This window comes from Lutjanus erythropterus, chromosome 13, assembly GCF_056507025.1.
Source record: "Lutjanus erythropterus isolate fLutEry1 chromosome 13, fLutEry1.hap2, whole genome shotgun sequence".
Lineage (NCBI taxonomy): Eukaryota > Metazoa > Chordata > Actinopteri > Lutjaniformes > Lutjanidae > Lutjanus > Lutjanus erythropterus.
Window position 1 is genome coordinate 36,918,859 of NC_139329.1, and position 23,501 is coordinate 36,942,359.

The 23,501-nt window shown below is 40.3% G+C and overlaps 1 protein-coding gene across 1 annotated transcript in view; it reads left to right on the top strand.

Annotated features, from left to right (window-relative positions):
* Window positions 1-2,650: 2,650 nt before the first annotated feature.
* Window positions 2,651-23,501, top strand: part of immp2l (inner mitochondrial membrane peptidase subunit 2) — a 193,317-nt gene continuing 172,466 nt past the window's right edge. The window contains exons 1-2 of the mRNA XM_084733709.1: window positions 2,651-2,713; window positions 20,615-20,752. Coding sequence (XP_084589835.1) covers window positions 20,618-20,752 — 135 coding nt within the window. The 5' untranslated portion in view covers window positions 2,651-2,713; window positions 20,615-20,617. The remainder of the gene's footprint in view (window positions 2,714-20,614; window positions 20,753-23,501) is intronic.

The following is a 23,501-nucleotide window of genomic DNA, read 5'->3' on the forward strand; positions in this document are numbered from 1 at the left end:
AGTAATATTATACAACCTCTCATTTGTGGTTCCTCAGCAAATATTGTGGAGTGGTAGAAATGGTGTTGAGAGGACCGCGGGCTGGCGGCCTGATAATGGCTCCTACATCCCACTTTTAATTAAGCCCTGAAGGAGAAGCCGGGCTCCTTATCATAAAAGAGAGACGCCTCCTTTAAAACTGGGATTGGTACGAGTTCCCTCTGCTTCAAACTGTACCCTCCCTTCATCTCCGGTTCCTCGCTGCTCTTCTGTTTGTTCTGATTCTGTTTTTGATCTTAACCACAGTGTGTTCAGTGGAGACAGACAGTTCAGTTGTCCGTCAGCTTCCATTTGACAAAACTGTTTTTCTGAAGTGTAATCAGTTCTGTTCCAGAGAGACTTTGTGTTATTCTGCTGAATATAAAACTCCTCAGTTTAATAAAAAAAAAAAAAAAACAGCAGCTTCACAGAGACCTCGGAGCAGAAGAGACAGGAACTGAGTCACAGCAGGTTAGTCCACGCCAGTATGATGTCATTTTATTCTCCCGTTCATCCTCATTATCCTGTGATCAGTCGTGTGTGTGTGTGTGTGTGTGTGTGTGTGTGTGTGTGTGTGTGTGTGTGTGTGTGTGTGTGTGTGTGTGAGAGAGAGAGATGGAGAGAGAGAGAGAGAGAGCTGGAGTTTGTTGTCCACAGCTATCGTTTGTGTACATTTATGACTGTGTGCTCAAGGATCTCAAGTGTTTGTGGTGATTCAACGTTCAAAAAAACCTTTACAAAAAATTTACAAAAAATTTACAAAACCTTTACAAAAACTGATTTACAACAACTACTGACTCCTCAGCTCCTCTCATCCGGCCAGTAAGTCAACAAAATGTTCTCTCAGTGACAACATGTTCTAATCTAAATGAAAAACAAGATATTCTAAATAGATTTAAAAAATGTTTTCAACAATAAAATGTTCCAGATCAACAAAACAATGCCCTAAATCAATAATATAATGTTAAATAAATAAATAAATAAATAAATAAATAAATAAATAAATAATAAATAAAAAACATTCTATCAATGACTGTGGCCAAACTGAAGTAATGACTCATTTTCTGCAGCAGAGCTCTGAAACATGGCACCAGATCAAAATCATGTCATCGTTATAACATGAGGAAAAATCATTAATTATTAATTATTATTATTAGTTGATAAAGCAATGTTAAATATGTTTCATAATGTGTCTGCAGTTATCCTGCACAATATGTCCATACATCTGTCCATATATTTTTTCCACATATCTATAACTGAAGTGTGTGTATATATTATTTCTAATCTATGTATTGTCCATATTTTTATTATTTTATTCTTTCACTTCATCTTTTCTACCTGTAGTTTTTTAGCTGCTGTAATGTGTGAACTTATCTTATGCATGTTGCTGCTTCTCTCCAATGGTCACAGGCCTATATGTCATTTTGAGAGTTATATATACTGGACATGTACCTGTTATGTTAGAGAAGCTGGAGTCTGAACAATTGATGACAAAACAGATGCTAATGGTAGAAATCAGTGTAATGTTTTTTTTTTCAAATGAAAGAAACACATTAATTCAATCATCAAGGCACACAGAAATATTCTGTCTGTGAGCTGTTGTTCATGTTCATGTCCCTCAGTTTCCCTGCAGTCTGACGGGCAGCAGGGAGACACTCCTCTGTTCTGTAACTGAGAGATCACACGTTCAGTCCCCACAGCAGCCTGTTCTCTGTGTGTGTGTCCATTAACAGCTCTGTGTCCTTGACCGTCTCCGATAAGAGCTTCAGCTAAATGACTGAAATGTAAATGCAAAGGCTGTAGTGTGAAATCAGAAGATATCATATCACACATCATCTAAAGAGTCCTCAAACTTCCACAAATGATTCTTAAAGGCTGGCACTATTCATGCCTGAGTCACTTTCTGAACATGAAAAGACTTAAACGAAAATGGAGAAAAAAAAGAGGAGAATATTTAAATATTTTAAAGACTTAACTTTTGTGTCAGAATTTCCTGAGGGAGACTGGTGTGTTTGGGAGACAAAGCCTGAAAGCTCCTCCATATTTACACAATTTTGGTTAAAATACATGTAGAATTAATAATCTAGGTCAACTGGATTTGTTATTTTTGTGGGATTTGGTAACAATAAGAATAATATAAAGTATTTCAAGCTTTAATCTTTATGGGCACTGACTTTCTCATCAGAAAAGAGAAAAACTATAAAAATCCAGATAAGATAAATAAACTGGAAGTATGTGACAGAGTCTGGGGTTTAGATGAGAACAGCAACTATTTTTCTTATTTTAAATTCAGACTAAATGACGTAAAAAAAAAAGATAGATAAAATAAAAAATATATATATTTTAAATTGTTTCTCAAAAGTTATAGTATTTTTTATTCAGTAGTTTTTTTTTTTAATTTTGTTAAAAATACTATTGTATTAGATTTTCCTACGAACCTTGAACACAGACTTTTATTCATTTTTTAAAATACACAAAGTCCAGCCACTACAATACCAAGTTGGCAACAAAGTACAAATAGTAAAAATCACAGATTGAGCACAAATCAATAAAAAATAAGGGAAAACAAAAAGTAAGTAAAAGTGTCAGAGGCCTGATCAAAAATCAATGTTCATCAACAACCTGCCAGGCTTTAGGACCCCGGGGGCGACACGTGACGTATGACAACAACAGGAAGACGGAGCTCACGTTGCTGGTAGGTTTGAGTTAGCCGTGGTGTTAGCCTGTGTAGCTTTAGCTGCAGTTTCACAGCTGATTTTGTGTTTTTAAACAGCGACAGAGAGACTTTCTGCTTCTGTCCTGCGTGTCTGACTGTCCCGCTGTCACCGACATGTTGTTGTGTCCCCGTCAGTGTTTTAAAAGTTAACCCGCCGGTTAGCAGCAGCGGCTAACTGTTAGCACACCGTAGGTCAAACAGAGGGAGCGGAGTGACTGACAGCAGCCGTTTAAAGGTGGAAAACGGAGTTTGTTTGAGGATAAACGTTGTTAAGGTGGAAGTGAGGGGATGCTGAGAGTCTTCTCTGTCTTTTAGAAGAAAGTTTGTTGTTTCTGCTGTAAATCATGTTCAACTAACAGGCAGTAGTGGACAGTAACTGCTGTCTGTCTCAAGTTCTCTACCTGAGTGCAGTTTTGAGGTTCTTGTACTTGAGAATTTCCATTTTTTGCTACTTTACACCAAAACTCATTTAAGAAGGAAACGGTACCTTTTACTTTACTACATGTGTCTGACTGACTGACATGGTTACTGATTATTTTGCAACAGAGCTGCAGCAACAATTTATGGATTCATTCATTCATCGATCAGTTAGAAAATCATAATATTGATGATCGGTTAATCATTTAAGGAATATTCCAAGCAAAAATGACAAACATTTGAAGGTTCCCATATGTTCTCACATGTGCTTTTCCTTGTCTGATGGTGAACTGAGTGTCTTTCAGTTCAGGACTGTTGAAGGGATGAAGCGGTCAGCTTGACTTCAGGAAAATGTGAAAGACACTTTTTTTTTTTTAAATGGAAAAAACAATTGGCAAATAAATTTTATGCACTTATAAAAATGCAATGGGCAGTGAAGAAGTAAACCTGTGGTTTTTAATAGTTTTGGATTAAAACACATCACAAAAGAATCAATGTGATGGGAAAAATAAATCCTGTCGCATGATGAGAAACTTTCTCAGTATATTGATTACATATCTAGAAAAATTAGTCAGTATTGAAAAAAAATGATAAATTTGATCAAAATAATAAAATAGCTAGATTAACTTATTTTGAGGAAGTTAGGTGGAACTTTATTAAGCCTGAAGGAAATCCTTGTGCCAGAGATTACACCAATATTACCATAGTTTTCAACAAAAAAGTAAATAATACAGTAATAATACCGCAGTAAAGTAAGACTGCAAAGAATATTGGTATTATTGGTCTCAGTCTGATGCTTTAGTTTTCTGTCCTGAAAAAGGGGGAGGAGTTATGAAGTTTGATGGTCACAGGTAGAAAAAAACACCTGTGGGGTTCTGTGGTTCTCCTCGGTCGTCTCCTTGGTGTTCTGATAGGACTCCATCAGAGAGTCCAGTTCCACTTCCAGGACAGAACCAACTTTTCTGATGAGCTTATTGAGTCTGTTGGCGTCACGCTGTGATATAAACTCATTATTTTAAGATGCTCGGTCATTATTTTGATAAAGTTTCTCATAAGGGCTTCCATATGTTTTAGATACACGAGTTGGTAGAAGTTTCACTGAGGAGACATTTTCCCCTCCAAACTTTATGTAAAATAAGAATAATAATAAAGCTTTATCATATGGAACCTTTCAGGTCACACAGTGCAGCTTAAAGTGCTTCACAATAAAATCAAAACAATATAAAAAAAATCTGTATTCAACAGTCAGTACAAAACAGTGCAAGATAAAAAATACAAAAGTAAATAAATTAATTTTGAAAAAACATTGCAATATCAAAATCATCAAGAGAGAGAGAAAATAACTGAGATCAAAAGATCCAATATTTCAAAACAAAATTAGAGACCAAACACAGAAGTGTTTATCAGGAGTTGTTTTTTCATCTTTCCTCTCCCATTATCATCTCACGACTGCTCAGATTTATCTGCTGATCCTTTTTTTTAGGAGCCAGAATGAACTTAACTAGGTAACTGTTCATAAAGTATTTAAAAGTGTCTCCACCTTGGAGGAGCTACAGCACTAACATGCTGCTAACTCTGGTGCATCAGCAGTAAATCACCATTCCAACATTCATCATCCTACCTGCAGCTTCATGTTCGTGTTGTGTAATGTCAGCTGTTTTATTAAAACACCTGTCAATCAGACAGTGCTGAATGAATAGTCAATTAGTTCACTGACAGGAATCCAATTGACAGACCGGTTATTGATTATATGCTTTAAATTATCAAACAGAAATGTCAAATATTCTCTGGTTCCTGCTGCTCAGATGTGAGGATTCACTGTTTTTTTTTTTTTTATCATAAACTGATTACTCTTGTCATGTTGCAATAATAAGAATTTAATTATTCTAAATTTCTTTTCATATAATACATGGAAGTACAACATAATTCCCACCACTGAGGATAATGTGATGCTGTCATGTAGCTGAAAGCAGCAGACTTGATTAAATGTCAGACGGTGCAGATGTAATCAGCAGCGCCGCTGTCCTCCCTCCACATGAACATCAGATTATCTCTTTGTTGTGGACTCCTGAAGCTGAATGACATTATTACTTTTTATCATACAAACATGAAAAACAAACAAGGATGTGTGTGGGGGGGAAAAGTTCTGAAGTACAAAAGAAAACAGTAAGGTAATCAAGTATTCTCCCCATGGCCTCGGCCCTGAAAAATGTCAACATAAGCCCTTTTCAGACATGATCCTCTCTATGTAAATTTAATGTCTTGTCTTTAATGACTTGTTCGTCTCATGTCTGAATAAGCGCCCGAGTCACTTTCTGACTCGCAGTGCGTTCATCACAACACAACTGTGAATTGTTTGGGGAACTAGAAGGTAAGAGAGGTTGAATGTGCCTCGTTAGGATCTTGTCATGATTTACCTGCACTCAGTTTGAATTTGCAAAGTCGGCAGCAGAGTTCTCTGTCTTATAAAATGATCAGAGGATTTACGGTACAAGGAGATTGATTGTATGGGAAAAGTTTCACAGAAAAGTTGACTAGTTGACCATCAAAGCCACTAGTCGACACTGTGGATCATTGTAGGCTAGTCACTCATCTGTGGTCAGCCATGTTAAATAAACAGAGTTTAAGGTATGTAAGGAAGTAAAGATTCCCATCATCCCTTCAAGAAAGCAGCTGCATTGCTTCTGCAGCATCGCCTCCTCAGACAAGATTGCTGGGATGTTTAGTCCAATCAGATTGCCTCTATGAGCCAATTGAGGACTCTGCTATTTCACCTGCCTTCAGGTGGATCACGCCTACGTTAGTTAACCATGTCCTGGTTGTATTTGAGACCTTTCGATGAGAATTGGCGCACAGTTTGGTAAAAAAAAAAAAAAAGAAAAGAAATCCTATTGCGATTACTTTTACTGAAACTGCGATATGTGATTTGCATTCCAGGTGTCATGTTCACGTCTATCCCAAACAAACATCTGGAGAATTTATAGTCCAGGATATCTCTGCAGCGCTGTATTAACTCAAGGTAATGCTGTTTTCTCATGCATTTTCCTTGTTGAAAAAACTGCGATTTGGTTCTGCGATTCTTTTTTTTGTGACTGCACTGGGCCGTATTGCGATTTTATTGTGATTGCAATTAATTGTGTAGCCGTAGTTGTGAATGCTGTCACACACCTGGGGCCAGATGTATTAGTGATACCAACTAGGACTGGATATCCTTTAAAAAAAATACACTACCAGTACGGATACCAAAGGAATACCTTATTTGATACCGTTCTTCTGTATGAAGAACACTTGCAGTGATTGGCTGCAAGCAAAACCAAATAAGTAGTCTTTTTTTTTCTGGGTACCAAAAGGACTGAAAGCAAGTATTGTTTGTCTGGAGATGTTTTGGTACCACTTGGTACTAGCTAATTTAAGTTGATAATTTACAAAGGTATTTAGTACCGGTACCCAGCTCTGTCATCAAGTCATTCTCATCCCAGGTCATCAAATACTGACGTCTTTGTCACCCTCCTCAGTCCAAAGGTGCACCAATAGTCTGAAACATGTCCCTTTTGTCCCACAGCCTGCAATCCCTAAAAACATACGCCCATTGCTCCAAACGTGCATACACAACTACTGTAACTAATGTACTTGTTGTAACTCAAATAATGTTCCTTTCCTAAACCTAACCAAATGTTTTATACCAAACTGCATTCACTTAAGTGTTTGTTTTCCTTTTGAACACTAGTTCAAACTTGTTTGTTAGACGTGTTGTCCTCGCCAGCTTTACATAGACATAGCGAGTGTTGTCTGCGTTGAGTTTTATAAAGTTTAACCACACTTGCAGCTGCTTTCGGAACGCTCCTGCTCACTAATACAGCTCTTTGTCTTTTCCTCTATTTTGCTAAATTTTGCATGAATTGATTTAACATGATGTAATTTGATCTGTGCCCTTAAAATTACCGAGTTCAGTTCCCGACCCTACATAGAACAGAGGAGTAGCTCTGTGTTTTAATGTATTAGACGTGATTGTAGTGTGTCATCTGTTGTTTAACTGTGTTGCAGTGTGTTGCGGTGGTGCAGAGTCATGCTGCCCTGTGATGTTCAGCTGCTAAATTACCTCAGCAGGGAGGAAGCTGCAGAGCTCTGAAAGAAAAAAGTTTACATCTGAATCTCTGCTGGGAGAAAACATTTTTATCAGGAAAAAAAAAATCAAACTCAGAGTAACGTGTCATTCGCTGCTTCCTTTAGATTTATTTTTTAGTGCAATCATTTGTGATTTTGCTGTCAGGCCTGCTGACAAGTAGATTTTGACATCCGCTATTTGCTGTGTAACAACAGCCTGAACCTGCCACACGGGAGAGGGATGTTCAGAGGTGGCTCAGCCTGGTTATTTCTGTTTGATTTTTGCGCTGTCAAGTGGCTTTCAGCCTGTGTTTGTGTCCCAGAGTGGCTGCCTGAGCTAATGGTTGCATCACTGGCGGCCCAAACTGCCCATTAGGCCTCCAAGGTGAGCGGAAGCAGGGATTTCTGTAATGCTCTCCCTGCTGCCGTGGCCTAAAAAGCCACGTCTGATGTTCTGCATGAGAGACAAATCCCATTTGTGTCCCCAGCAGCGGGCCTGGATCCTCCCAGCTTACAGTCAACACTGACACCCGTCCAATAATCACCTTAGTTTTGGCTGAGCGAGCACGGTCATGGCTGGCGTCGCACGGCGAGGCCCGGCGGTCTGGAGATGAATAAATATTCGGTGATAAGGTTAAAGAGATTATCCAGCCAACGACTTATTTCGTATAAGTACCTCATGCAAAGTCGGACCAAATGTCAGACTCACTGAGATGACTTTTTGTTGCTCCATTAGCGCCGGTGCACACGGCAGAACCGCCAGGTACTGCACGTTAACATGAAATCTGCTGTAGATGTCTAATGCCACTGCAAGATGAAAGGTTGACTCCGTCTGGGTTCTTTTGCAGGTTTTTCCAAACGTAAAGCAGTGACGTAGGTTACAGTGCAGATGTTTCTGCCCTGCCTCAGGCTACAGGGGTGGGGATCTCTGGGTGCCTCAGGATTCGATGGTAAAACGATTCTCGATGCATTAAAATTTTAAGCTTTTTTTGAAGTAAACATCATGCACGTTACATTTAGGGGTGAGAGTCTTTTTGTCAGGTTTGATTCATATATTCTGAATTGAATGAAAAGACTAAGGTCACCTTTTCCGGTCTCAATACAATATGAAACTAAACTGGCACTTAAATAGTCTGTAACCTTTCAGTTTTAAAAAGTTAACTGCATTGATTAATGGCTTTATTAGTTTGAGAGCGTCATACAGGCTTCTGCCTGTATGAGAATAAAAAAACATGAAGGGGTGGCGGAGTGCTCCGTGGTGCGTGTTGTTATTAAAGTTATGTCTCCAGCAGTGGAGAGCAGCCTCTCTGCAGCAAAGACATCTCTGTCCATCATGCAGAGCTGGTACAGAGTTTATCAGGGCAGGTTTATCTGAGCAGAGAGTTATTTTCTCGACCACAGAGATGGTTGAAGTGTTTTTTTAATGCTTTGCTGTTTTCGCTCCATTTTAATCACATTAATTAACATCTAGAAAATTGAGTTTTGACATTTATGAATTGATTCTCGTGATGCATCTAAGAATCAGACAATTGCATTTTGACATGAAAACATACGTACTTCGTTAACACTTAATTTGAAAGAGTGTGTATGACAACTTAGTAGACTTAATGAAATCGTTCAGGTTTACTTTTTATGCGATTGGTGCTGACACTAAACTTCATGAGACCTTTGAATGATGTCATTGAATGTTATAAGGTCAGTTTGATGACAGAGTACAGTATATGTTGCCTTGAAATGTTGGTATTGGTAAACGGTAAAAACTATGTTACCTTTAATATTTCATCAACTAAAATGTACATCATAGCCCGCGTCTATGGCTCGCTGACTTTTCCTCTAAATTTTGATGATGGCTCGTCTTCTTGAGACTCTTTCAGTTAGCTAAAGTTCTCAGGGGATGAAAGAGAACGTAATAGCTGCAGCTACAGTCATTTTTCTTTTTGCTTTTCTTTACCCAAAAATGTCTCTTTTGATTGCAAAGCTTGCAGACCCCTGATCTAGAAGGACAAACCTCATGTGAGAAGTTTGTTTTTGGGGTGAGTTTTCCTTTAAGAGTATGTTGTTTTGTTCCACTCACAGCCTTTGTGTTGTGTTGTATGATGAACACTGCTTCCAGGGGGCGCTATCAGGGCCTTCCCTCGCACCTTTATGTCCCAGCGTGGCGTGTTCGAGCCCGGCCACCAAGCCGTCAGATCTCCGTCTGCAGACGCCTCTCGTCTGTAATGAAGCGCTCATCAGGAAAAATCAATCTGCCGCCGCCTCTGGGCCTCCTAATGGAAAAAACAAACATCTCTTTCATATTGATAATGGGATTCTGTAATTAGAGCTTGAGTCGTACGGCGAGCAGAGACACAGAAAGGACAGAGCTGACTTGTTTATCTGGAAGTCGGTTCATGTCAAGCCTTTGCACGTGAGAGCAGAGAGACAAATATGAGCTGCCGACTTTTATCTGGATAAAAGCTGTGCAGCGGAGGCAGTGGCTGAACTCTGGTCTGGACGCAGAGGACTGTCCTCCAGGTAATTATGGGTAATCTGCAGGAAAAGTCTCAGTGATACGAAGAGAGAGAGTGCCTTTCAGTGGCCGCCTCGTACTTATCGAAGCAGGTGGACGTGAACTCCGGGTCCTGGTCGCGCTGTGACATTTACTCAACATCCTGGAGCTCTGGCCTTTTACATTCTCCTCGACATGACGGCGGCTTCTCGTCTGTCCCCGAATTTAAAGGACATTTCCACTGTGAGATGACTCTCATCTCTTTCGCTGTTTCCCAGCTTCGCCCACGCTGGGAGAGATTTGACATCTGTACCTCATCAAAGTTTTTCCATGGAAGCGGAAAGGATTAGGAAATAAAGACAGGGCACAACAGTAAGGCTTCACAAGGGCACGTAAATCTGTAAAAAAGAATTTAACATTTAAAATATTTTGATAATCAAGTAATTCTTCATGCAAAGTGGCAGAAAATGCTGTTTTCAGCTTCTCAGATATGGAGATTTCCCACTTTTCTTCATTTATTATCATATTAAACTGAATATCTCTGTTTAGATTGACAAAACAAGACGTTAAAGTCGATGGACATTTTTCAATATTTTCTGACATTTTATAGATTTTGCAGTCCCTGATGGGGCTAATACTAAACCCAGTTTGTACAGAGGCAAGTAAAAATTGACTTTGTCATAGTAGATTTCTTACCCACTTACCTGACTGGTCAAGTGGAAAAAACAAAACAAAAAACAAAACATTAATATTGATCCCTGAGGGATGTAACAATATATTGAATGTCACAATTAACTTTTTATCAACAAATAATGCTGCACACATTTGATTTTGAATATTGTGATAAATACTGACTCATGGACTTTTTGTTGTGGTTTTATCGGACCTTTAGTTTTCGGTGTTGTTGCATCCCTAATTAGGAATGCTAAAAAAAACCCCAACAACTCAGTAACTCAAAATAATGAGACTGAGAAGAAATGTACACTTTTTAAGTCCAATTTATGTGACAGTAAGTCACATTTTTAAGATAAGTAAGGAATTTGACTTTGACAATTATCAATTTCAGATTTGAACTCAAAATTTAGTTATAATGCAAGAAAAGGTCCACCTAACTAACGCACCAAAAAATCATCCCATGCAAAGTCTTCAAAAGTAGCCCAATTATGCAGAATAAATGCATACCTGGCAACCCTGGATGTTGTCTTGTGATTAACAGAGGGCGGGGCATATTACAACCACAGAACTCGCTATTTGTTGTATTTTATAGGAAAAGGTGTAGGTAATGTGGAAATACTGGATCTGGTAGCGAACCCAAGCCAGGGAAAAGTGAAGCATCCTGATGTTTCCAGAAGCATTTATTTATCTTCAACACAAATCTACTTTTCTCTCCTTCTTGCCTTTTCATCAGAAAACATAATAATAGCTGCAGAACAAATAAATGAGCTCTTACAAACATACAAGTACTACCTGGATGCCAGTTTAACCCTACATGTGAAATATTAATCAAAATATTTACTGACCTCCAGTAGAACCTCTGATTAAAACACATTAAAGGCTAGAAAGCTGGTAAACCATTCAAGCCTTACTCTCATTATTATGGCTGGTACAATAACAACACTCTCAAACATCTTTTCTCAGTTAAATCCTAAAAAATAAATTACATCCCTCCTGTTATTTCTGTAATTACCATGTTTCTGATTTGTACAAACTGTCCATGTCAACATCCAAGTCACAATTACGCCATTCAGTACTGTCGAAGCACATAAATGGATTTAGTCTTTTTTATTAAACATGGCAATCTTCTCTACCAAACGCCCCACATGTCCTGAACGCAGCACAAGGGTCTGTGGAGCTCCAGGAGAACCAAATGTAGATCAGCCTGAAATCAAAGACAGGTTAATTATTTGTCAGATATTACAGATAAAACTTGCTTTTCTTGGTTTTCTGGTGAAATCAAATCATAAAAAAAAAATCAACAGTAGAACTCACAGCTGTGTTTAATAATGAAAGTAAGAGCATTTCCACACACACAATGTGAAGACAAGTCCGTGAGGTTAATCACAAAAAAAAAGGATTCAGTTTGCTAGGAAGCATAAAAAGGTCATGTGGTCTAATGAGTCCAGATTTACCCTGTTCCAGAGTGATGGGGGCATCGGGGTAAGAAGAGAGGCGGATGAAGTGATGCTCCCATCATGCCTTGTGCCTACAGTACAAGCCTGTGGGGGCAGTGTTATGATCTGGGGTTTGTTTCAGTTGCTCAGGATGAGGTTCAGCAACGTTATGTGTCCAAAAAATGAGGTCAGCTCACTACCTGAATAGAGCGGTTCAGGGAGCGTGAGACATCATTTTCACACGTGGACTGTCCACCACAGAGTCCAGACCTGAACCCCACTGACAATCTGTGGGATGTGCTGGAGAAGACTTTACGCAGCGGTCTGACCCTCCCATCATCAGCACAAGATCTTGGCGAAAAATTAATGCAACTCTAGACACATATTGTGCAGCTCAATGTGCTGCACAACACATCTGGAGAATATGATTTGGGCACATCTGCAGCACCACAGTTCTTCATTTTTCATGGTCACTTTTTACCTTGATCAAAGAAATTCTAGCTCCTGTGATTTGGCCATATTTCAATAATATCTCAGTTAATTGCTCAGCTCTGCCTCTGACAGCAGGCAAATTTCCCAAAATGTCCAACAGTTCCTCTAAAGCAGGGGTCCCTAACAGGCGGACTGCGGTCCGAGTCCGGACCCACACGCCTTCCTATACGGACCCGGACCTATAACCAATAAATTATGAAGAGATTTTAAATTTTGCCTGCTCTAAAGGCTGCAGTAACTCGCTGCTGTAAACTTTCTGAACTGCATTCATATCAAACTGCGCCTTAATTAAAACTTTAATTAGCAGCTGCCTGTCAAACAGTAACTCGAACGCAGCAGCGTCAGTCGGCCTCTTCGCCCTCCTCTTCCTCTGTGCCACAGTTCTCACTCTCTTTAAGTCTCCCATCAAACTTATTTGTAGGTCAGGGCTTTTATGCGGCTCCCCACCCCGTCTGCTCCCCCTTGCAAAGCCCAGAACTGCTGCCGTGGCAGAAGTGGAGCTGGTTTTTGGGGGGAAATCTCCCAGCGGCCGGCTGTAATCAGCGTCCCCGCTGCCTTGCTGCGTCCTCCCCTGTGGATTTATCGGTCTGGAAAAGCTTTGGAACGCCAACATTAGTCACCGGCTGAGATGGAGTCCAGCCCAGAGACCCAGAAATTCAATTCTAGCAATCGGAGCAAAAGCACACCACAATGTCTCGGCTTGATAGTGGCTGATATGCTGACCTGAGGTCTACTCCGGGGCTCTCGGCTGGCTGGATTTGATATTTATACCCTCTGTATCTGGCTCATCTGAATAAATTGGAAATGGTTAGTGGAATTGGGTTTGTTGAACTCCTGACAGATCTCTGAGGAGCTGCTTTTAGACATAAAGAGGCCGACATGGAGCGCTGCTCTTTAACTTCACTCTGCTCTTTTACGGTGCTGATATAAAAGCAGGAGCTCTCATTTCTGTGGCTGTCGCAGTCTAATAACTCCCAATAAGTGTTTGTTTATGATAACCTGTCTGCTCTATTGCCACAGCTTGTTACAGAGTTGCTTCTGCATATTGGGCGCCGGCATGAATAACAATGGCGAGGGAGAGAGATGTGCTGCATTAACTCGTTTGTCACTGTGTCGACAATATTAATGTCTTTTCTGCAGACTTGATAAAGACTGCTCTCCCAGCGGAGCTCACTTTAATGTGCTGGAGTGCGGTTGTCACCGCGTCATAAACAAATCCAGCGGAGGGACGGGCGGCCGAAACACAAACCGTAGAACCACAATCTGCGTCGGTCACGTCACCGAACACAGAGGCAGAGAGACAGAGGAAGATTAATACAAAGATATTTCTCTCGTTCTCTTCATGCTTCCATTCAAGTTCGCCGCCCGGGTCCCGTCATTATTTTTTGTTTGTTTTTGTTTTTGTTTTTTTTGCATTAATGAGTTTTGGTACAATAGGAGCTCAGTTACTCTTCCTCCTCACGCTCTTCTTCAGGGCTGCAACTAACAATTATTTTCAGTATTGATTAATCTGTCGATTATATTCTCAGTTTGTTTGGTCCATAAAATGTCAGAAAATAGTTAAAAAAAAAAAAAAAATGATCACATTCTCGTCCACAACCCAAAGATATTCAGTTTAGCATCAGAGGATGAAAGGAACCAGAAAATTAGGACTTTTTTTAAAATTAAAAATGACTCAAAATAATTATTTGAAAAAAATATTTCTCTCTCTGCCTTTCTGTGGTGCATTTGGATTTTAGCCAACAGAGAGGCTTGGACAGTGTCCATCTATTTTTTCATACCTTCCTGACATTATACTGGGGTATACAGTATGGCAGTATTTGTGTAAAACTGCTCAAATGACTGTTCTCGTGTTCCCACAGTTGGGAACCAACACACACTCAGGAGCTCTTCTTCAGTCTTGAGAAGCTGCAGCTTTCACTCACTGACAGACTCAAACCTGAGCTGCACATTTACTGACCAACAACTTCACCACTCACCTTTTTCTCCGTTCACACATTTACAGTCGCTCTCTGCCAACACACAGCAGTTATTCTGTCATTTGCTCTCTTTATACCTTCTCTTCTGCTGGGGGCGCTTTAGGAAACCCTGCTGTTCTTTGCATGTATGAGAAAGTTCTCCAAACTGATGAAACTGTTAACACTAGAACAGCCAAGGTGGTCAAATTGATATGTACAAAAACTTTGTTGAATTAAAAAATATAATGCTGCTGGTACCTGACTTTTAAAAAAGTCTAAAAGTGTCTGTATTTTCATTTAAAATGTTTTTTACATACATATATATATATATATATATATATATATATATATATATATATATATATATGTATATGTATAGCTCGAAAGGCAAATTAAATGTGATAATTTTTACCATTTATCATTTCGGCTATTGACGATCACACTGACCACACAGATATTGCCACTGTTAGTTTTGAACAGCTGCATCTTGGTTGCTTAGCGACTGTCGTCGTCTCTGTAAATAAAACTTCACCCGTGGTCTCAATTTCCAATTTACCATAATTAAAATCCAAGTAATTAATTAATTATACTCCATTAACAATAAAGTAGGGGAGACCAGGGACGGTTGAAACACTTTTTGCCTCAGCACCAATAACTCACTGAATCTTTGTGTTAAAACTCAAATTTTGAAACAAAGTGCCTTTATTTATTACAAACAGAAATGTTTCCAGCTTTTTTTTGGTTTTATGTTTGTACTCTGTTCCAGTCTTATCCCATAGGCTATGATTAGTTTTGTGATGGCTCTAAGTGAAAATTTGTTGATGTTAATGTTAAAATAACATGCATTTGTGTTGTTTGTTGCTCGTTCATGTATATTAAAAAAGACTTAAAAGTAAAAAGTTGTGGCCATATCCATAAACTACTATAAGAACTGCAAGCCGTCTCACTGTGGTTCCCAAAAGTTGGCACTGTGGAGAAACAAGTTTCCACCTGACAGCCGTGAAACTCTGTGATGGCTCTGTTTTATTGATGAGATGGATTTTTAATTGAAACCCGGGAAAGAAATTGTAGTTTGGGGGTGTCTTCCTGTTAAAAGCACAGTATTATAATGTGGACATTTAGCTAACAAGGTGAGAAAGATTTTTCATTTCTCCATGACTTTGATGTGGGACCTGCTGTGTCAGCCACATCGTTTAAATGTGCCGACAGGAAACTACAGGAAACAAGGTCGTTTTAGTGCGAGCGCCGCGGGGCTCCGAGGTGTCGGCACAGAAACGACTCGGCTGTAAAACCGAGCGGAAACCTTGAAGCTGCGCATCGAGCTTCCTCTGATGATACACTTGTTCTCTGTGAGGGGAATTATGCGGCGGGCTGTATGGAAGTGTAATGGCAATATGTTCATGTCAGGATGGATTATTATGCTAGAATAGATTTTCTGCTCCGGCGCTGGAGTTTCCTCCCTCCAGCACATGGTGGGTAACTGATGTCTCACAAAGCCCAGCGGAGGCAGATCACCGTGTTTAATAGGACGTAACGTACACGGAGGCCGGGAACGCTCGGCTTTGTTTGAGGAGGCTGGAGCCCTGTGTGTGTGTGTGTGTGTGTTCATAGTGCTCTATATGAGTGTGTTTGTTAGTGTATGTGAGTGTATCTGTGATGTGTTCAACTACAGTGTTTTATTATTAGACAGTGCTTAAATTAGTTTACACTGAACAGCTGCATGATGTTTCAGAATCCAGGCTGGAGAGAAGTTATTATCCTCAGAGGAGAGCTTAAACAAATAGTTAGGCATTTTGGGTAATATGCTAATTTGCTTTCTTTTCCAACAGAGAGAGATTCATCAAATAAGTTGTGGAGTTGATCTGGATTTGTAACCATTTTTAGCATCTATATATCTGTGGTCTTAACCATTTTACACACTTATCCTTAGCTTCTTATCAATATACAGTGTTGATATCTGGGTTCTTAATCATTTTTTAGCATTGATATCTGGGGTCGTAACCATGTTTAGCATTGATATTTGGGTTCTTGACAATTTTTAGTGTTTATCTGGGTTTTTAACCATTTGTAACTCTTGCGTCTGGGTTCTTAACCATTTTTTTTGCATTGATATTTGGGTTCTTAACTGTTTTTGCATTGATAACTGAGTTCTTAACCTAGCGTTTCCTCCCTCCAGCACATGGTGGGTAACTGATGCCTTCCAAAGTCCAGCAGAGGCAGATCACCGTGTTTAATAGGACGTAATGTACACGGAGCCCGGGAACGCTCGGCTCTGTTTGTGTGTGTGTGTGTGTGTGTGTGGTGTGTGTGTATTCATAGTACTGTTCATGAGTGCAGTTGTATATTGTATATGTGTCAGTGTATCTGTGATGTGTTAAACTTTTATTATTAGACAGTGGTATCTGCTTAAACTAGTTTACACTGAACAGCTGCACGATGTTTCAGTGTCCAGGCTGGAGAGAAGTTATTATCCTCAGAGGAGAGCTTAAACAAATAGTTAGGCATTTTGAATGATATGCTTATTTGCTTTCTTTTCCAGCAGTGAGATTTTCAATCTAATCAACTATGGAGTTGGAGTCTGGACATATGAAGTTAAAGGGGGACCTGTTGTACTTTTCATGACTTCCTGCCATATATATTGTGATGTCATGACAATATCACAATATCATGGTAAAATGTTGGATGCTCATGTTAAATGTTTACCTTGTGAAACACCTGGATTTGCAAAATTGCAAGATCACGCGAGAATCCATCTTTGCCAGCCATCGAGCTGTCTGTTTGTGTCCACACCAGAGGTGGTGCGAGCCAATCAGCATCCTCCAAGAGACTGTTTGCAGCTACAGGTGTGGTTTTACATGTGGCAACAACAAAAAGTGTCCATTGAAGTGACTCAAAACAAACAAACAATGTCACCTGTTAGCATAGATACTGCGATAGCCACAGTTATATAGTTATACATTATGGAGAGTTTCTTTTACCAGTGTAGAGCTGCAACTAACAAGTATTTTCATTATCGATTAATCTGCCACATTGATTTGCATAATGTGCGTCGTCACGTCACTGTTAACTGGTGCACCCAATCAGAGCACAGATTCACCCAGAGAACAAACTTCAGAGAACCTCGCCCCAGTCATCTACAGCGTGGGAATATTTCAGACAGAGAGGCAACAGTTTGACTCTCTTTAAGCTCCACAAACTGGACATGTCTCATCACAGCAGGACAAACTGCTCCAGACGAGCGCTGGAAGTGAAGCACTGAGCGACCTGTCTTCCTCCTGCAGCTGCAGTGAGACAGCAGCGTCGTCCTGTTAGTACCCAAGCACAATACATGAGGATTATCAACATGAGGAACATGTTTCTGTTAGAAGTCACTTAAGATACATTTTTAGACGTTTCTTCATCAGCCCATGTTAAAAGTGATGTTTGCACCCATAGGCGCATTGAGGGGGCAAAAAAATATCTGTCTGAATAATATTTTCCTGAGAATAATTATTAATAATTAAAATGCTTGGTGTGCTCAGCCAGTAACACGTAAGAAAATGAAAATTAAATAGCAACATGCTATGACTTTATTTTCCTTTCCTGTCAAATGCCAATTAAATTTATTAGTCTATGGCTATTTTACAACTGCATTTTCTCCTGCTTTGCCCCAAGATTTGGGGGTCGCTATACCCCCCGGAGATGGCGCCTATGTCTACACCGCTGCTGTTAACTTTACAGCATGCATCATCTAATGGTGTTATTCTGCTGTTTTATACCTTCTGTTCACTTTATCAGCCACGTATGAGTCAGAAATGGCTAAAAATAACATCATAGACTGTCTGTAATTCACTGCAATTTTCTTCGCCCCACACTGATGCAAAAGTACACTGCCAGTGATCATCTTACCTTCATATGACTCCAGTGAAAAAATAACTCCTGTCATAACCAGTTTAAGTCTAAAGTCAAGGGTTGACAGTGATTAGTGATTAAATTAATTTGCATCACAGCTTTTGAATTTGAGGTCCACTAGTTTTCTGATCAAGCATCTGACATGGAGTCGATTAAATCAGATGGAAATGAGACTAACTTTAAAACATGCTGCTATCATTATTATTATTATTATTCTAATGTGCTTTATGTGTCTGTTTATAAAATAAAATATTGAACTGGTTACTGTTATCTCATGTTACCACAGGAAAAGTAAACAGTAACCTAATAAAGTTGAGATGTAAATAACTAACATATTTTGCAGCACTTCATTATGCATCATGTCGTGTAGAGACATCACATTATAGTGAAGGGAAATACAGATTAGTGTCTATTTTCCTGTAAGAGTTCCCGGCTGCAGTGATGGGGAAAATGTTGAGGGAGTACAGTGTGGGTTTGATGATGTTTCATATGAAGTCTCGTGATGTGGAGGTAATAGCTGTAGCAGATCTCTGGAGTGAGGACAGTGGACGTCCAGACGAGGCTGTTAGCTGTTTGCTGAAGGCAGCGGTGCATGGCTGCCGCTGCTGCTGCTGCCGCCGCCGCTGCCGGCTGGTCGGTCATTTCACGCCTGTCTGGGCTTCCTGGAGCGCGCTGTGAAAAGCAAAGTGGATGAAAAAGTCTGTCTGGGGAGAACAGGCTCAGTGTGATGCGTTTTCAGTGTCCAATCGCCAGACCTGCGGTTAAAATTGACAGGAGGAGGACGTCAGAGTGCCTGTATGTTGTAGTCAGTGAGGCTCATGTTGTGATTAAGCTCCAACATCACGTGTTAGACTGATACATGGTGGAATACTGTCCTTTTTTGTGGAAAATGATGTTATACAGTCCGTGTGATCTGTTACACAGGCCTTCAGGGCCTCAGTGAGGATGTCTGCTTGTTCCATGATGGATTAATTTCTCAGCCGTGAGGTTTGAACCCCACAAAGGTTGCAGAAAAGTTATACCCAGGCTTGGGAGTAATGGATTACATGTAACAGGACAACATAAGTAGAATACAGAAAATTACAGAACAATATACTACATGCTCACTGTGTCTGCTCTGAGTCTAACCAGCTAATCTGACAGTCAGTTCATTATCATGAGCTCTGGTGAAAAAGTGCTTCTCTGGAGGGAAATTTCAGCATTATGTTGGCTTAAAATCAGAATAGGGGAAGAATATCAGTGTACAGTGACAGTTCTGCAAACAGCTTTGAAAATACTGTCATCATCCAAGAGCTCAACATCTAATTTAAAGAAATATTTACAGGTGAGACAAACCGCTAACGTTAGCTACACAAACTGACTCCTGTCATCAGCAACACAGACCTGCTGCTAATGTCATCTGTACAGACGAACCACTAATGTTAGCTACACAAACTGACTGCTGTGTTAGCTACTCAGACAAACCACTAACACTAGCTACACAGACTAACTACTAACTACACAGACCAAGCGCTAACATTAGCCTCACATACCAGCTGCTGAGTACACAGACTGACCACTAATGTTAACGACATAGATGGCTGAAAATGTTAGCTGCACAGACTAACTGCTAACATTAGCTACACAGACCGACTACTAATGTTTCTTAAAATTATAAACTGGACAAGGAGACTGGAAACGAGTCAAAAATGGAAGAAAACTCCTGTCCTGCAATACGTCAAATACAGAGGGCTTTTAAATCATGACGTTATGATTGTAGAGAGCTCATTGGTCGATGACTGCCAGCGATCGGCAGTATCATACAGTACTATACCAGGATGCAGGAAAACATAATCCAGAAATAAATACCTACTTCCTTTGAAATCACCCAAACTTTTTATTTATGTTGATGAGTCTGGATGTAAAAAGGTTGTCCTGAATTCTACCTTTAGACTTTATTTTTTTACCCTGACAAGAGGGAACATTTTTGCAGGGAACACTTCACATGCTTTGAAATGTGTTTGGCAGAAACGTCTTTAAAAAACAAATCTATTTGAAATGCTTTGGCAGCTCCGAGTCCAAAAATACCCGTAGTGTTGCTATCAAGGCACTTTCAGGAACAAGTGGTGTGGCTGGTGTGATTTATTTTTATTTTCAGACCAGATCATGCGTGTAAATATATTTCTCCGCTTTCATACATGCACTTCCACTTCACACTTGTTCGTGCTGTAATTGTCCTCTTTTCCCATGTTTGCTCTGATCTGTTTCCTCTGTAGTTTTCTATTACTCTCCTGCTGCTGCATCGACCTGCTCTCCCCACGGAGATCAATAAAGTTTAATCTAACGTAGTCTGATCTAACATGAGTGCTGTTTTGCTCTCCTGTGTGTCATCGTGGCTCTGATGATGTCGGCTTCCTGTTTTTTGTTGTTTCCCGTCCAGGTGATGGCTCAGCAGGCGAGGGCGGGAAGGCGCTACCTGCGGGCGTTCGTTAGTGGCTTCTTTGTCGCTGTGCCCGTCACCGTGACCGTCCTCGATCGATTGGCCTGCGTGGCGCGGGTGGAGGGTGCGTCGATGCAGGTGAGACTACTGATAACAAAGAGGTCAGAGGTCACAGCGTCCTGACAACATGTTGAATTATTGGAAATAACAGGCAGCGAGACGAGGCTGAAAAGCTGTTTTTTATCTTTAAACTTAAGTCTGACCATGTTTGAGTCATCTTCTTCATGGTGCCCGAGGCTACTTACTTCTAGCCTGCTGTGTGTTGAAACAATAAATGCTCTTTGAAGCAAATTCTATATTTGTGTTTCTTCTACTGAACATATAGTAGCGCATGTAGGCAGGCTGCTGGTCAGAGGAGAAGTATGTAAGTATGAGACTGCATTCAAAATGTCCATTTTTTTTTAATACATTACTACATTTAGTTCCCGAGCCTCACAATACATGCAGTTTGTGTCGCAGGGAAACATCTAGATAAACAGGAAACGCTTTTTTTTGTTTAAAACTGTTTAAAAATTTCAATATAAAGTAATATTTTTTTTTTCATGATTAAATGTCACATTTTAGAGTGATGTTAGTAACAAGATGAAAATGACATAAAATACAAAATAATATAAAAAGACGAAACAATGTGTGAAAATGATGTAAATGACATAAGATGATGAAAACAACATGAAAATGAGTGAGTGCGCTCTCACGTGCTGAAATTTGGCACCGATTGATTTGATGTGGATCGGCCTCTGGTAGTACCAACGTAATTTGGTTTGGACCCTTGAAAGTAGGCTAGGAACCCTAAATACTGTGTCCTTAGCTGCACAAGGCAAAGCCAACATTTCCTTGGTTCCAGGTGGCCATGTTGGAGAAGAATCAACACCACAAACGTGGCCTCTTTTATTCTCATCCAAACAGTAAACAACCTTCACTCTCCTCATCTGAGAAGCAGAGATGTAAAAAGAAAAACAAGTGCCTGTTGGGTTTTGACCGAGTTGGTTTCCTGTCGTGCAGCTTATTATCCCCGACGTGTGTTGCATTATGCATAAAACAATCTGCTCTCTATTTTTAATGAGCATGAATATTAAAACTGCATGTTGCTCTTTGGTTCATGTTGTATATTCATGTAGCTGCGTATGTCGGGTCATGAAGCCGACCTCGGCGGAGGCTTCTGAAGAGTTTGAGACTCTGATCAAAACTTCCAAAATCATTAATGAAGCGACTGAACAATGGTTGTTTTTAAAAGCTGGTTCACTAAATGAGATGTTTACTCTGTGAATCCTTTACATGTGAGAGACACTGACAGACTGTTTAACACAGCTCCTGGGTTCACTCTGGTTAACGTTTTATCCTCCTTAATCTGTTTATGTGAAGCTTTGATCCTCTGTGATTTAGTCCGTCTGCATAAACAAACAATTTAACACAAGATTCACGTCCACAGCAAGTAAGTTACGTCTCTGTTCTTTATTCTCTGTCTGACTCTATAATACGTTGATGTTATTAAAAGGTAAAGGCTTAGTGACCTCCACAGCAGCAGAGTGTCATCTGCTGCTGGACGCTATCTTGTTTGCTAGAAATCAAAATATTCCCATAATGCAGTCTGCCAGTACACAGGGTGAAAGATCCTGTGATCCTGATACTGCTCGTCTATGATAAAAAGACGCTAATCATCAGGGTGTGTTGATAGAGGCTCCTCTTTTGTGCTTTTAAGTCCCAGTTGCTGTGAAAGTGGGAAAAAGATGACGTCCTGACAGGACTGAGGACAGTCCTACAACTTGTGGTAAGGGCCAGTCTGCACCTCGTAGGCCTTTTCCACCGTGGCCGCGCCGAGCCAAATCATACTGTGCTGAATTTCATTTCCATTATTACTCCGAGCTACACGGCACCGCACCCGCAACGGACCATATACGATACTCTGGAGTGGGGACAAAGCGAGCCTGATCTGCCTCCAAGCAGCCTGCAGTGAGGTCTCGCCGCCCGCGGCCAATCCGTGATAACCCTTCTTTCTCGCCCTCGGACAAGCGAGCGTTGTGTTAGTGAACTTGTGTGTGCAGGAGAGCAGAGAGAAAGACGTTTCTTAAAGTCTGTTTATGTTCAGCTCTCAGCACTTTTGTAGCTTCTAACAGAATCTTTATGTATTAAAATGTAGTTTCTCTCCCGTGTCGCTGTTTGTACCTTCAGGTATCTGTATTATTTTGCTGTTTCATATTCACTTTAAGCTGCGTCGGAGTCGTGTTAAATTACTGCTGATGAAACGCCCCCTGAGTGAAAGCATTTCCTGTTTGTGCTGCTTCATAATAAAAGCTTTTAAATAACGAAACAACACTTTTATTGTGAGGAATTTAAGGAAACTATTTATCCCAGAGACGTATACGAACGGTTTATCCACCGCTTTACAGCCACTTGACTCGAGCCTCCTCAAGCTCGTCTTCAGTTAAGAGACACACCTTCATGCGAGTAGCCCTGTTGTAATGGAAATGCTGTGCTGTGCTGACGGGCTGAGTCAACCCGAGTCGAGGCAGCTCAGCTCTGTTTTCGGAAAAGGGCTAATAGAGTCTCAAAATACAATAGTTTAACAGATTTTTTTGATCTGACTTCAGTACCATCACGTGTCTGTTAAAACACGTCACAGTCTCCAGCTGCCGTCAACCTTTTCCCGAAATCAGACCAGCCAACCGTTTCAAGAGACATTTTAGCAGCAGGTTCATCACAGAGCAGCAAGGGACACACAAAAACACAGAAACAAACACAGCAAGGCAGACAACTGTGTGCGTGTGTGTGTGTGTGTGTGTGTGTGTGTGTGTGTGTGTGTGTGTGTGTGTGTGTGTGTGTGAGAGAG